The sequence below is a fragment of the Anomaloglossus baeobatrachus genome, chromosome 1 (genome assembly GCF_048569485.1).
Source record: "Anomaloglossus baeobatrachus isolate aAnoBae1 chromosome 1, aAnoBae1.hap1, whole genome shotgun sequence".
NCBI classification, from domain to species: domain Eukaryota; kingdom Metazoa; phylum Chordata; class Amphibia; order Anura; family Aromobatidae; genus Anomaloglossus; species Anomaloglossus baeobatrachus.
The window spans coordinates 705283621-705300041 of record NC_134353.1 but is presented as its reverse complement, the minus strand read 5'-3'; the positions used below and the strand labels follow the sequence as shown (position 1 = coordinate 705300041).

Here is a 16421-nt window from a genome sequence, read left to right as displayed (position 1 = left end):
CACCGACCGAGGATGCGGAGGGAGGCGGCTGAAAGTCATGATGAAGCCGCTTTGGAAACGGTTCCTCCGTTTGCTTTCTTGGGTCGTGAGTGAGCCCGCCATGAATCAGAGCTCCTTTGTTCTTTCTGCGTCCCTTTGAATGAGGAAAATTGGGCCTTGCCTGAGCCTCGAAAGGGCCGAGACCTCGGCTGCCACTTTTTCTGCTGAGGTTTGTTTGATCTGGGCTGGGGTAAGGACGAGTCTTTACCCTTGGACTGTTTGATGATTTCAGCGAGCTGCTCGCCAAACAGTCTATCTCCAGATAATGGCAAGTTGGTTAAACATTTTTTGGAACTAGCGTCTGCTTTCCAGTCCTTTAACCACAATGCTCTGCGCAACACTACGGAGTTGGCGGACGCCAACGACGTACGGCTCGTAGATTCCAGAACCGCGTTGATAGCGTAGGTCGCAAACGCAGACATTTGTGAGGTTAGGGTCGACACCTTTGGCACTGCTGGCTGCATGACAGCCTCTACCTGTGCCAACCCAGCTGAAATAGCTTGGAGTGCCCACACGGCCGCGAATGCAGGGGCAAACGACGCGCCGATAGTTTCATAGATAGACTTCAACCAAAGGTCCATCTGTCTGTCGTTGGCGTCTTTAAGTGAAGCGCCATCCTCTACCGCGACTATAGATTTTGCCGCAAGCTTGGCAATAGGGGGATCCACTTTTGGACACTGGGTCCAGCGTTTGATCACGTCAGGGGAAAATGGATAACGTGTATCCCTAGCGCGTCTGGAAAAACGCTTGTATGGCTGAGCGTGGTGTTTCTGGATAGATTCTCTGAAGTCAGAGTGGTCTAAAAAGGCACTCAATTTACGCTTGGGATACAAGAAATGGAATTTCTCCTGCTGTGCAGCAGCTTCCTCTGCTGAGGGAGCTGGGGGAGAAATATCCAACGCACTATTGATGGCCGAAATAAGGTCATTGACCATAGCGTCACCATCAGGGGTATCCAAATTGAGAGTGGTCTCATGGTCCGAAACCTGACCACTTTCTTCAGTCTCATCATAGAGAGACTCATCCCTGTGAGACCCTGAACAATGTGATGATGTGGAGGGTCTGTCTAAGCGAGCTTGCTTGGGCTGGCTGGGGCCGTCATCTGAGTCAGAGCCATCAGCCTGTGATACATGAGAGCCCCTTGAAGTACAGACTCGCTCCAATTGAGGGGGACCAGGGGGCAAGGACACAGCCGTGTCCGGAGCCTGAGTAATTGGCCTGGTTTGCAAGGCCTCAAGGATTTTTGTCATAGTGACAGCCATCTGACCAGCCAAAACTGCAAAATCTGTCCCTGTTACTGGGGCAGGACTTACAGGCGTCTCTGCCTGGGTTACTACTGCCACCTCCGGCTGACGAAGCGTTACAGGCACGGAACATTGCACACAATGGTGGTCAGTGGAGCCTGCCGGTAGATCAGTCCCACAAACAGTACAGACAGTGTACACAGCCCGCGCCTTGGGACCCTTGCGTTTTGTGGAGGACATGTTGCTGTCTCCTCAGCGCAATATGGGGTCTATAGCCAAGAAGCGCCCTACAGTGCAAATATATATACAATATCTATATGGCACCAGAAGAAAGTACACAAATAGAATCACTGTGGCACAAGAGGGGCTTTCAGCCTGCTTACCGCCCGCCTCAGAGCGGGTGTGTGGCCGCCAGACGCCCTGTCTGAGTCTCCCAGAGCCTGCCTGCCTGTCCCCAGCCGGACCGCATGAATAATGGCTGCCGGCGTCCTGTGAGGAAGAGGGGCGGCTCTGGGCGTTCCTAAACGAAGAGCGGGAAAGCGTGCTCTCACTGTGCCTCGTGAGGGGGCTGGAGCATGTAAATCAAGCTCCAGCCCCCGGCGCTGGCCATTGCACAGCGTCTCTCCTCCGCCCTGATTGACAGGGCGGAGGCGGGAACGAAGCGGCGCTAGGCCGCAAAAGCCGGGAAGTAAAGTTAGGAGCGCCGCCGCCGTAAAAGCGCGGTCGGCGCTCTGTCCCCGGCGCCCTGCATGTCGCAGTTGCGCCCCGCCGCCGGAGCGGTCGGCGCTAGTTCCCAAACACATAACCCGTCACCCAGCCATAACTAAGGTGACACAACCCCATTGCTTATGTCCCCGGCGCACTATAACGCCCAGCAAGTCTGGAGCGTTCTGTGCCTGCCGGGGACACCGAGTACCTGACAGATGCAGGGCCATGTCCCTGACTGTACCAATGCTCGACATCCATCAGGTTCGTTCTGGGTCTGTGGATGGAGCCCGGCCTCAGGGCTTTGTGGCCGGAAGGATCCCACTTCCACAGAGCCCTCCAGGGGGATGTGGAAGGAAAAACAGCATGTGGGGCTCCAGCCTCTGTACCAGCAATAGGTACCTCAACCTTTCAAGCACCATCTGGTGAGAAGGGAGCATGCTGGGGACACTATATGTGCCCACTTTTCTTCCATCCGAGTAGTTAGCAGCTACTGCTGACTACACACCGTGGAGCTATGCGTGGATGTATGACCTCCTTCACACACAAAGCTAAAAACTGGAGAACCCGTGATTCCACGGGGGGTGTATAGCCAGAAGGGGAGGGGCCTTACACTTTTTAGTGTAATACTTTGTGTGGCCTCCGGAGGCAGTAGCTATACACCCAATTGTCTGGGTCTCCCAATAGAGCGCTGAAGAAAGTGGGAGTTGTCATTCTGTCAGGCTTCATACAGAACTATACCTTCAACAGACTTTGCATAAATCAATAGTACAGGTGATGGGAAAAAAAAAAAAACAACTTTGATTTTTCAGCTGAGATACATTAATCTCCTTCCCCAATTATCAGACACTTCTTCCCTCTGCCTCCTGATCTCACCATCCTCTATGAAAAAGAAGCTCAAGCCCAGTTGCTCCGAGAGGACTGGAGGTGTCATGTGACACTGCCCCGATATTCTCTGGAGGGGGGAGGATGAGTGAGCAGCAAGGAGAGGAACCAACGCCGACCGTAAAACATCAAGCAGAGCTCTGTAACCTGTTTTACCTCAAATCAGAGGTCGATTCAGATTAAAACAACTCTGCTCTGCTTTATAGTGTCCTCCATGTTGCGGCTGGTCTCTGAGCAAAATGAATGAAGAGCAGACATTCCCCTCTTTGTGCTGAGAAATCTCTCTCTGTGAAATAGCGGCAACTAGTCTTCATCCCCCATCTCCCAGTGGACTGCAAATTACAGATCTAGCATGCAGAAGGGAAAACTGGTGAAAATGTAGGATTTAGGCTACATGCGCACGCTGCTTTTTTTGCTGCTTTTTTTGCTGCTTTTTTGGCTGCAGTTTTGTCAGCAGAACTTTCTGACATTTGACTTTCCAGCAAAGTCTATGAGAAGTCAGATTTGTCATGCGCACATTGCAGTTTATTTGTCAGCGTTTTTTTTGTCAAAAGTTTGTGACAAAAAAAATGCAGCATGTTCATTCTTCCTGCGTTTTTGTCAACATTTGTCACCCATTGAAATCAATGAGGGCATCAAAAACGCAGGAAAAATGCATGCTAATCAAAAGTGGTGCATTTTACCTGCGTTTTACCTGCATTTTTGGTACCAAAAACGCAGGTGATTTGTCAGGAAGTGAGGTAACAGGCAAGTGGAAACCCCATTGTTCCATGCTAAATAGTGTAGGAGCAGTACTTTGGAGTGCAGCAGAAGACATGACCTGGTATCAACGTATGCAGATTAATGTAAGGAAGCTGATTGAATTGGTAAGTATATTTCCAAAATTTCCACTGATAGTCCCGTCCTCCACGTGTTCCCCGAAGTACCACTGTCCCCAGCGTGCACGCACAGCAGAGATGATGTGGAGGACGGGACTATCAGCGGCGGCGGCAGCGAGAGGGGAAAAAAAATCAATGTTTTCAGCTGCCAATGTCCATCCCCCTCTCGCTGCCGCTGATAGTCCCGTCCTCCACGTGTTCCCCGAAGTACCGCTGTCCCCAGCATGCACGCACAGGGGAGATGATGGACCCCTCTCGCTGCCGTCGCCGCTGATAGTCCCGTCCTCCACGTGTTCCCCGAAGTACCGCTGTCCCCAGCGTGCACGCACAGGGGAGATGATGTGGAGGACGTGACTATCAGCAGCGGCAGCAGCGAGAGGGGAAAAATCAATGTTTTCAGCTGCCAGAGCCACCAAATGAGGTGAGCCGCGTGATCAGATGAGCTGTCACTGAGGTTACTCGCGGCCGCGGCTGGATCCAGCGGTGGCCGCGGGTAACCTCAGTGACATCATCAGCTGATCGCGCGGCTGTCTTCATTTGCTGCTTGGAGCTGACAGGAGCGGCGGTGTCTGCTGCTGCTCCGGTCACCTCCATGCAGCAGAGCTGGAAGCGACGCTGGACCATCCTGGATTACGCCAGACATGGAGGGCTTTGTCGGGCTTATTAAATGGGAGAACGAGGGAATTTGTTAGTGTTTTTTATTTCTAATAAAGGATTTTTTCAAGTGTGTGTTTATTTACTGTAACTTACAGATTAATCATGGAAGGTATCTCGGGGAGACGCCTGACATGATTAATCTAGGACTTTTTGGAAGCTATGGGCTGCCAATAACCTTATTACCCCGATTTGCCAACGCACCAGGGCAAATCGGGAAGAGCCGGGTACTGTCCCAGAACAGCCGCATCTAATGGATACCATTCTGGGTGGCTGCTGACTGATATTGTTAGGCTGGGGGGCTCCCCATAACGTGGAACTCCCCATCCTGAGAATAAGAGCCTTCAGCCGTATGGCTTTATCTGGCTGGCATTGAAATTGGGGGAGACCGCACGCCGTTTTTTTTTTTATTATTTATTTATTTCTATGCGCCATAGTGACACACCCACCGGCTGCTGTGATTGGGTGCAGTGAGACACCTGTCACTCAGGGGGAGGGGGGGGCGTGTCTCACTGCAATCATAGGCGCCGGTGGGCGGGGGAAGCAGGGAAAATGTGATGGAATAATGAGCAGCCGGCATTTTCAAAAGAGGAGAAGCCGCCAGAGCAGTGTGACAACCGTGCAGCGCCGCGTCCGTGATTGATGAGTATAAAGGAGGGAGGGAGGGAGAGACTGACCGACCGAGAGAGAGAGAAAGAGAGACCGACCGACAGAGAGACTATTTACACACAGTCTGGGCATGCCCAAAAACGAAACCAGCGCCGGCTTCCGGCATATGATCCGGCGTCCATAGGCTATCATTATAAAACACCCCACCAGATCCGTATTTTTGCCGGGTACAAAAACGTTCCCCTCAACGTTCCATCCGGCCGCCGGACAAGCAAATTTTGCTGGATCAAGACAAGCATTATGGGCTTGTTTGAACTGAAAAATACATGAAACAATTGTTGACAAAACTGCAGCCAAAAACGCACCAAAAAAGCAGCAAAAACGCACCAAAAAAGCACCTACATTTTTTGTGACATTTCCAGGCTCTCTCTGACAAGGTGCAGTTTTGGCTGCAGTTTGTGAACACGAAAAAGAAGCAGCGTGCGCATGTAGCCATAAGTCACATAATCGCCAGATAGTGTTAGGCTGCATGCGCATGCTGCAGTTTTGTTTTTAAAAAAACAAAACGCTCCTTTTGAGACTCCAAAACTGCACTTTGTCCCTGAGAGCCTGGGAATGTAAAAAAAATCCACACTTGTAATGGTGCTGTGTTTTTTGGTACATTTTTGTCAAATCTGATTTTGATGTGTTTTTTTTTTTTTTTTCTTTTGTGAAAAATAGAGATGGGCAGACCAGGCTGTAAAGTCCAACCCCCACAGGTTCAAAGCCACCTGAGTGCTTGACCCAGGCAGGATTCTCAGAGAATTCTGATTATTGATCCAGATCGAGTACTCTGGAAATAAAATAAATAGTTAAAACTAAATAAAAAAAAAAATAGAGCATGCGCTATACTTAGTCTCCGGCCGGGCTGTAACTGATACTGTGGCCGCTCATTAGGCTCATTCATATTCACTGTTTCCCCGCCCACCACTATCTGTGATTGGTTGCAGTCAGACAGCGCCCCCAGCCTGTGTGACAGCCTGTCTGATGCTTCCAATCACAGACCCAGTCTGCGGGTCTATAGCGGACAGTAAAAATAAATAAAAAATTGTTGTAGGGTCCCCTCATATTTTGATACCCAGTACAGATAAAGTATATGACTACAGGCTGCACTGCAGCCCCCACCCGTGCGCTTATCTTGGCGGTGTATCAAATTAAAAGGAACCACATGTGACTTTTTTTTTTTTTTTAAATCATTTTAAAAAACGTGTGCGCCCCCCCCCCCCACCAATTTTGATACTCAGCCATGATGATGCCTGACAGCTGGGGGCTGGTATTCTTAGCCTGGGGAGACCCAAGCTTATTGGGAGCCCCCGGTTTAGAAATAGCAGCCTGAAGTCGCCCAGAATTGTCTCCTCCATTAAATTCAACAATTCTAGCACTTTACTCGGCTTTTCCCAATTGTCCTGGTGCAGTAGCAGTCGGGGTAATAAGGAGTTAATGGCAGCCCTCAGCTGTCACTAAGCCCTATGTTATGTAATGCGATGAGCCTGTGACATCCCCATTACTAATCTGTAAGTGAAGAATAAACAGACACCGAAAAAATCCTTTGTTGAATAAAAGACAAAAAAAACCCCCCTCTTTCACCACTGTATTAACCCCCCAAACACCCCTGCAGGTCCGACGTAATCCACACAAGGTCCTACAACGAATACAGCTCTGCTACATCTGAATTCACACTGAGTTGCCATAGAACATGACCGCCTGCTGTGAGGTTCAGGCAGAGACTAAGTGAGTCGTGCATTGACCATTGACGTCCCTCAGGTTAGCCGCGGCCATAGCTGGAGGTTCCCACGGTCCTCCACCTGTGACTGCAGGTAACCTGACCTCGGGACCTTTCCTCACGCCTCGCATTACGGTACTTTGCTCTGCCCTCAGCAAGGCAGATCAAAATGTGCATGCACAGGAGCGCAATGGAGGCCTCTGTGCAGATGACACAGGACGTGTCATCCACATGGGACTGGGTAGGAGAACGATGACTGCACAGAATATAAGAGCTGCCAGACCAAGAGCAGCGACACCCATTGGTGAGTATTATAAAGGTGTTTTTTATGTTCTACAGAGCGGCCTGAGCTCTTATATACGTTCTGGAATGCCATATATAAAGGAATAACTGGTGGTGGGCGCAGTTTATAAGGAAAAAGCCTGGTGACGTGTTCCCTTTAACACAATGAATAGTGGCACTTATTATAATTCCAAGAACTTTTGTTTAAAATGTGCTTTGTTCATGGACCAACTTCTATTAAGCATGGAGTTTCTTGGGTTGTGAACCTTTTCAGGATGCTAGCACACACTTTTTTCTTTTTCCCTTATTTTACTTTTTTTTTTTCCTTCTCCTTGATTTTTGCTAATTAAACATATATCAAAGTATAAAAAGGTTACTGGTGCTCCCACCCCTAGGTACACATAGCTGCAGTAAGTAGCAAGCTACCTGCTACAACTTGCTCAAATCAAGAAAAAGTAAAATATTAATAAGCAAACAACGGTAAAATGGACCGAACATCATATGTCACAAAACTCCTTCCATGAATCCTGCATATTCAGTGTAGATAGATGTACTATCCAAGTCTGATTGATGTCCAGCTTGTAAAAAGTGCTCTAATATGCCTATTATCCAGATTCCAGAAAGCAAAGAAAGGAGAATACAATGTTATTTTTTGCCAGTCTGCTATAAATTACCCAGTGTATAGATGATGGGTGTTCGTGATCTGTGGATTTTGGGTGTACAAAGTGTCTGTGCAGTGCTCTGGCCGACTTCGCTAGCACACACCACAAACAATACAGCACAGTCCACCTAAACAGAGTGAAACCACTCACTGAGAAATAGTCCGTAATCCAGGGTACAAAACTATTCCTCAATGCTACGGATCTATAGGACTTATATAGGCAGACTTTGCTTCCATAATTATCTGAAGCAAGGTCTGCCTGTTTAAGTCCTCTGGATTTGTTGCAGTTGAACACCTAGATGAAGGACACTTCCTTTTGAAATGCGTTTAAAGATAGTATCTTGCATTATGGACTATTCCTGAGTGAGTGAGGTCACTCTGTTTAGGTGGACTGTGCTGAATTGATTGTGGTGAGCGTGTGCTAGCAATACCGGTTGGAGCACTACACAGACATTTAGTACACCCACCATCCACAGATCACAAGCGTCCATCTATACACCAGGTAATCGACAGCCGACTGGCAAGAAATAATGTCATACTCTCCTTTCTTTGCGTTCTAGAATCTGGATAACAGGCATATTGGAGCATTTTCACAAGCTGGAGATCAATTAGACTTTGGTGGGACATTTATTTACACTCTACAGTGGGTACAGAAAGTATTCAGACCCCTTTACATTTTTCACACTTTGTTTCATTGCAGCTATTTGGTAAATTCAAAAAAGTTCATTTTTTTTTCTCATTAATGTACACTCTGCACCTCATCTTGACAGAAAATAAACAAATGTAGAAATTTTTGCAAACGTTTAAAAAAAAAGAACTGAAATATCAGTCATAAGTATTCAGACCCTTTGCTCAGTATTGAGTAGAAGCACCCTTTTGAGCTAGTACAGCCATGAGTCTTCTTGGAAATGATGCAACAAGTTTTTCACACCTGGATTTGGGGATCTTCTGCCATTCTTCCTTGCAGATCCTCTCCAGTTCCGTCAGGTTGGATGGTGAATGTTAGTGGCAGCCATTTTCAGGTCTCTCCAGAGATGCTCAATAGGGTTTAGGTCAGGGCTCTGTCTTGGCCAGTCAAGAATGGTCACAGAGTTGTTCTGAAGCCACTCCTTTGTTATTTTAGCTGTGTACTTACGGTCATTGTCTTGTAGGAAGGTGAACTTTCGGCCAAGTCTGAGGCCCACAGCACTCTAGAAGAGGTTTTCTTCCAGTATATCCCTGTACTTGGCCGCATTCATCTTTCAATTGCAACCCGTTGTTCTGTCCCTGCAGCTGAAAAACACCCCCATAGCATGATGCTGCCATCACCATGTTTCACTTTTGAAATTATATTCGGCAGTTGATGAGCAGTACCTGGTTTTCTCCAATTATCACCAAAAAGTTTTATCTTTGTCTCATCAGACCAGAGAATCTTATTTCTCAAAGTCTGGGAGTCCTTCATGTGTTTTTTTTGTTGTTTTTTTTTGCAAACTCTATGCAGGCTTTCATTTGTCTTACACTGAGGAGAGGCTCCCATCCGGCCACTTTGCCATAAAGGCCCGACTGGTGGAGAGCTGCAATGATAGTTGACTTCATGGAACTTTCTCCCATTTCCCTACTGCATTTCTGGAGCTAAGCCACAGTGATCTTGGGGTTCTTCTTTACCTCTCTCACCAAGGCTCTTCTCCCACGATTGCTCAGTTTGGCTGGACGTCCAAGTCTAGGAAGAGTTTTGGTGGTCCCAAACTTCTTCCATTTCAGGATTATGGAGGCCACTATGCTCTTAGGAACCTTGAGTACTGCAGAAATTCTTCTGTAACCTTGGCCAGATCTGTGCCTTGCCACAATTCTGTCTCTGAGCTCCTTGGGCAATTCCTTTTGACCTCCTGATTCTCATTTGGTCTGACATGTACTGTGACCTGTGAGGTCTTATATAGACAGGTGTGCGCCTTTCCAAATCATGTCCTATCAATTTAGTTAAACACAGCTGACTCCAATGAAGGAGTAGAACCATCTCAAGGAGGATCACAAGGAAATGGACAGCATGTGACTTAAATATGAGTGTCTGAGAAAAGGGTCCGAATACTTAAGACCATGTGATATTTCAGTTTTTCTTCTTTAAAAAAAATCTGTGAACAATTTCTACATTTCTGGGTTTTTTTTCTGTCAAAATGGGGTGCAGAGTGGACATTAATGGAGAAAAAATGAACTTATTTGAATTTACCAAATGGCTCCAATGAAAAAAAAGACTGAAAAATGTAGAGGTCTCAATACTTTCCGTATCCACTGTATATGCAGGATTCACGGCAGGAGTTTTGTGACCTTTTGAGTTTTGGTGCATTTTAGTGCAGTTGGCTTATATGATACAAAAAAGGACATCTAGTTAAATGTATGTATTAATTTTGTTCCATTCCTCCACATAGGTGGTCTATTGTTGGCCTGACTGACCAGTGGGTTCAAGATAGAATTACTCAGTAAGTTTTATATACCTCTCTCTACTACAGAAATGGTAACCATTGAGATGCATTGATTTCAAAATCAAAAATTTTGAATCATTCCCATGTTATAGATATATCTCTATATAGACACATTCAGTGCTTAGAGTAAATGAGTATACCACATTTTGAAAACCAAGATTTGAATCAATATCTCACTGAATTCGAGAACAATTCCCAAAATTTTCACAAGACTGTTTCATTGAACATTTTTTTTAACCCATAACATGACAGTAAGGTTAATATAATTTTCTTTACAAAATCCTCAACTTGAATCAATTAGTTGATGCAAAAATGAATACATTCCACATCAAAACCTACTACATCTGGTATTTTGTATGATTTCCTTGATTTTTAAGATCAGCACCAAGTCTCTTAGGCATAAAATGAACAGGTTTGTGACATATTCTAAAATCTATCTTTTTCCATTCTTCAAGAATGTCTTCTTTTAGAGCCTGTATGCTGGATGGAGAGTGATAACAACTTGTCTCTTTAGAACTCCCTATAGATGTTAGATTGGGTTCAGATTAGGAGACAACCTTGGCCACTGAATCAGTTTCACCCTGTTCTTCAGAAACACACACACTCCCACTATTTTACCTGTGATCAGTATAATTTTTAAAACTGGACATAATTCTGTTTTTAAGGATGAAATATGTGACCGATGTGGGTACTCTCCAACGTCATGTTTCTAGACACAACCACCGCAATGAGGATGAAGAAAACTCCCTTTCTATTGACTGCATGAGGATAGCCTTTGAGTATGAGTATCCTTAATATTTTAACCTTTCTGACTGCCAAATATGCAAACATACTTACTTACATGTTGAGCTTTTCAACACACGTCTTTGCTCTCAAAGACCAAGATCACTATATGTGCCACTGAATAAGTGAAGTGCACAGGGTTTGTCCAGAGGCAGTGCCATTTCCTACCCAAGTCCCGGAAATAACATGAGTGCTGGCAATTAGTAGATCCAAACTGGATCTACAGTGTATGTTATCTGTTTCTTCCATCCTGTGTTGTCAGCAATAAGAGTCTAAAAACTTTTTTTTCCCCCAATTTTTCTTTTCCCTTATGCTCCAAGGTAAAAAATTGCAATGAAAGTGAAGCCCCACGTTTCAAGATGCCAAAATTGAAATTGAGAACCAGAACAAGATAACTTAGGCAGGTTTGGAAATCGACCAGCAGTGAGCTCATTCATGATCAGGCTATCAAGAGTTAACATCTGCTAGTCTGGTTGTTACTTCTGGGATCACATGTTGTTGGAAGCCTATCACATTGGTTCCCTTCCTATTTAAAATGGTGGAATCTATCCTGTCACGCCCACTATAGTTCATACCTGTGTTGCTGGTGATTATATTGTATGGTGCTTTGATTTGTTGTGGAGTTCTCCCATTGTCTTTTCCTCCCTGCACTTATTTTCCTCTCTCATCTCTTATTGTCTTATACCTCTGTGTGAATGTGCCGAGAGATACAGTTTTGGTTTCCCCTGTTTGCCTATTTCTGTTGGCTTTATCACTCCTGCCCTGGCCCTCCCGAGGGGGTATAAGATAGGGCTGGTTATGAGTAGGACCAGGAAAGCGGATCAGACATCCTCACCTTCAGCGGTAACTCTAACAACAGGGATAACTAGGGTCACCTAGCCTGAGGGCCAGTCTAGGAACACCTGTCCCCTGCTTTTCCCATAATCACAGTGACAGTGGTCCTTTTAGGCTATGTGCGCATGTTGCGGTTTCTTTTTGTGTTTCTGCAGCGTTTTGAGCAGCAGCGTCACATTGTCAAAAAGCATGCGTTCTGGATCCCCTGCAAAGTCTGAGAATCATACAAAATCTGTGCGCACGATGCTTTTTGAAACGCAGCGTTTTGATTGTCAAAAATTTGACAATCTCTGCGTTTAGAAAAGCAGCATGTCAATTCTTTTGAGCGTTTTGGCAGCGTTCTACAGCCATTGAAATCAATGATTTGTAGAAAAACGCTGCCAAAATGTTAAGCAGTGCGTTTGCACTGCATTTTTTTGTTGCGATCCGCGTGTTTTTTTGACATAACAAACGCAGGTCTTTCAATATCTCTCTCTCTCTCTCTCTGTTGGTCGGTCTGTCTCTGTGTGTCTGTCTCTGTGTGTCTGTCTCTGTGTGTCTGTCTCTGTGTGTCTGTCTCTGTGTGTCTGTCTCTGTGTGTCTGTCTCTGTGTGTCTGTCTCTGTGTGTCTGTCTCTGTGTGTCTGTCTCTGTGTGTCTGTCTCTGTCTGTGTGTCTGTCTCTGTCTGTGTGTCTCTCTGTCTGTGTGTCTGTCTCTGTCTGTGTGTCTGTCTCTGTCTGTGTGTCTGTCTCTGTCTGTGTGTCTGTCTCTGTCTGTGTGTCTGTCTCTGTCTGTGTGTCTGTCTCTGTCTGTGTGTCTGTCTCTGTCTGTGTGTCTGTCTCTGTCTGTGTGTCTGTCTCTGTCTGTGTGTCTGTCTCTGTCTGTGTGTCTGTCTCTGTCTGTGTGTCTGTCTCTGTCTGTGTGTCTGTCTCTGTCTGTGTGTCTGTCTCTGTCTGTGTGTCTGTCTCTGTCTGTGTGTCTGTCTCTGTCTGTGTGTCTGTCTCTGTCTGTGTGTCTGTCTCTGTGTGTCTGTGTCTCCCTCCCACCCCCTCTCTCTTGCTGACCGATCACCGGCGCGGAGCTGCACGGCGTTCACACTGTGGCAGCTTCTCCTCTTTTGAAAATGCCGGCCGCTCATTAATCCATCTCGTATTCCCTGCTTCCCCCGGCCACTGGCAATACCACTTCTATCCTCAAACAAGAATATATATGATGCCAAACTTCCTTAAAAATACTTTATTCCGAAAAAGATAAAAGACATATAAACAGACAACAAAGGCACAGCAGGGTAGAGAGATACAACTGTGACTCCCACGGATTAGGGGAGGGGTGGGTGGAGATCGAAATAGGTCTCTCCAGATCTTCATATAGTACTTCAACAGAGTCACTGGTCCGCATAAACACGTAACAATAGCTTAAGTATTAAATCACCATCATATTCCCCATATGGCCTGCATGGGAATAGTCGAAAATTTCCCTGTGTGAGAACTCTGACACATTTAGTGATTTAACAGAAGCATCCAAAGAAATTCATGGATGTACTTACTACAGTAGATAAATTCATAACACATGAAAATCAGTCTGTTCACTAACAGGAAGTTCGACCTCATACAGCCAGGTGGACTCGCTTATTAATTGCTGATACTGGCGCCTATGATTGGTTGCAGTCAGACACGCCCCCACGCTGAGTGACAACTGTCTCGCTGCAACCAATCACAGCTGCCGGTGGGCGTGTCTATATCGAGCATTAAAAAAATAAATAATTTAAAAAAAAAAACGACGTGCGGTCCCCCCAATGTGGATACCAGCCAGGGTAAAGCCAAACAGCTGAAGGCTGGTATTCTCAGGATGGGGAGCTCCACATTATGGGGGGCCCCCCAACCTAACAATATCAGCCAGCAGCCGCCCGGAATTGCCACATCCATTAGATGCGACAGTCCCGGGACTGTACCCGGCTCATCCCGAATTGCCCTGGTGTGGTGGCAAACGGGGTAATAAGGAGTTAATGGCAGCAGCCCATAGCTGCCACTAAGTCCTAGGTTAATCATGGCAGGCGTCTACCCAAGATACCTTCCATGATTAACCTGTAAGTTAAAGAAAATAAACACACACATCCAAAAAATCCTTTATTTGTAATGAAAGACAAAAAACGCCCTCTTTCACCACTTTTATTAACCCCTCAAAAACACCTCCAGGTCCGACGTAATCCACACAAGGTCCCACGACGCTTTCAGCTTTGCTACATCGGAATCTGACAGGAGCGGCAGTAGAACACCGCCGCTCCTGTGAGCTCCATGCAGCAACTGAAGTGAGTCGCGCGATCAGCTGTGCTGTCACTGAGGTTACTCGCAGCCACCGCACTCACCCCTGAGTGAAAGCACAGCTGATCGCGCGGCTCACTGCAGTCACTCAGGGGATTTGCGATCACAGGCAAGTCCTTCACGTGTGACTGCAAATCAAGCCACGGCACACGCACAGAGCCGCACGATCAGAATGAAGTCGTGTGAAGTTCATTCGAGTTCATTCTGATCGCACGGCACGGTCTCACAGCCAGTCATGCTCTTTTTGACAGTGCGGTCCCACTCGGCTCTGCTGCAAGTCTATGGGGATGCTGCAGAGCTGAGTGGGACCGCACTGTCAAAAATGTGCGTTTTGAAAGCATCCAGAACGCATGAATTCAGTAGGAATTCTCCAGTAACAATGCGTTTTCAGAACGCAGCTTTTCGACTGCGTTCTGAGACTCACATGCAGTGCGGAATAGAACACAACGTGCGCACATAGCCTAAAACAGGCAATGTTATTATACGAATAGAGCACAGATGGATAATGTATAACTCCGCACAAAGTTTTACCCTTTGATAATGATTGGGAAGGCACTTATTAAATTACTGCAAGCAGAGATATTGAGATCTGAGGTTTATCAATAAAGGACATTTTTTACCTTTTTCATTACATAAAAAAATATTATTTGCGGCAACTGAAGAACCTTTTAAAGTTGCTTGTTGGTATGTGTAACAAAACGCACTATTTCCGGAAACCACTGAAATATTTAGAATATTGTGAACTGTGATGTTAGGTTTGCTTCCTCTGTTGCAGCTGGTTTAGTGCTAAAACCCAAGTCCATCTAAGATTTTTTTCACATTTTGATTTTCTTTCCACCGAGTTTTGCATCCTGAAGGGATGACTTAATTTCAAAACTGACATTGAATATATTTTGTCAAATAGTAATTTGGAAATTAGTGTGGATTATCTATTTTTTTCACTCCGATTTGTCAAATTAGTTTCTTTAACACTGGGATGTTAGCTTGCGTCTCTCTTTATACCAGCACTGGTCATTATATGAAAGCATCTGTAATTCGTGCTATACATCTTCTAGTCTCAAACTCTGGTCTGTGCAAGGACAGAAAAAGCTTCAAGAATTTTTGGCTGACATGGGGTAAGTGACAAATTGTCAATTTGGTTTTGACAAACTGTGATTTTGTTTTTAATTAAAAAATTATGACATTATAATAAACCAAACTTCAAAGTTACATGTAACATTTTCTAATTAATTTTACCAATGCAACAGTTCATAGAGAAATAGTGTCAACATACTGTATCATGGCATTACTTATGAATGGCCATCTGTAGTATATGTGATTATCTTAATATAACTGTCATTGAAAATGTATGCAGTTGTTTAAGAGGACAGAAAGACAAACAAGGACAGGGTAATGTGAAGATGGGGTTTAGACTAGCAAAAATCCCAAATGCAGCAGTAGTAGTTTAAACTGGTGGGTAATCTAATAAGTGGCCTAGTTAATTTAAATGTATCAATTATGTTTAAAAATTGTGGCAGTGAGCTACTGAAAACATCTTTTATAGGGGTCAGTCAGTGCCTCTCTCTTTCCCGCATTGGAAGGTGCTGCTGGTAACCTGTCTATGGCCAGGTACTGGGTCTCGTTCTCTAAGCTGCAGATATTGTGCATGTGACTTCTCAGTGGAAGTGAGAAGCAGTGTCTTACCGCCAATGGCGGCAAGTTACTCGACTGCTATAGGGCCCTTCAGCTGGTGGGGCCCATCGACCCCAGCTCCTGCTTCAGCTGGCTTTGCATCGATGGGTGCGCATCTAGCTAAAATGCATTGCAGCACAGATATCTGTCTGGTACTTGCACTGCAATGTGCCTGCCGATTTTAAGAATATAATTCACTGCTCCCCGCTCCCATAATCCTGCCCACCTCTTTGCACTGAAGCAGGTAGTGAGAGGTGGGCGGGATTATGGGCTTGGAGAGTAGTGAATATTCATGTTCTTTAATAGCAGCACACGTGATCACCAAGCTGCCGGCTTCCGTGCTCAAGAGACCTGGAGATGTTGGATTTATTATACAGTTGACATCTTCCTGTAACCGCAGCAGCCATAGCTTGCTCCGATCACTTGTTTAATTATTTAAATGCTGCTGTCAGTTAGTGATACTAGCATTCACATACTCATTGGTTCACGCATGTGCCAGTTGATGATACTGTACTGATCTCTAGATGGTGAGTTGTATATAAAGTTTAAGCATGTTTTATTACCATTCTTTTCGGGGGGGTTTTAGGTTTTTTGTTTTTTTTTTATACTATAAAACCTGTTTGGTGTCACCAGTTTCATAAGTCAGATATATCATTAT

General features: G+C 45.5%; 1 protein-coding gene across 1 annotated transcript in view; it reads left to right on the top strand.

Moving 5' to 3' along the window:
* Window positions 1-16421, top strand: part of CDC45 (cell division cycle 45) — a 143554-nt gene that overhangs the window by 78442 nt on the left and 48691 nt on the right. The window contains exons 9-11 of the mRNA XM_075321126.1: window positions 10122-10172; window positions 10841-10960; window positions 15076-15207. Of these exons, the coding sequence (XP_075177241.1) occupies window positions 10122-10172; window positions 10841-10960; window positions 15076-15207 (303 nt within the window). The remainder of the gene's footprint in view (window positions 1-10121; window positions 10173-10840; window positions 10961-15075; window positions 15208-16421) is intronic.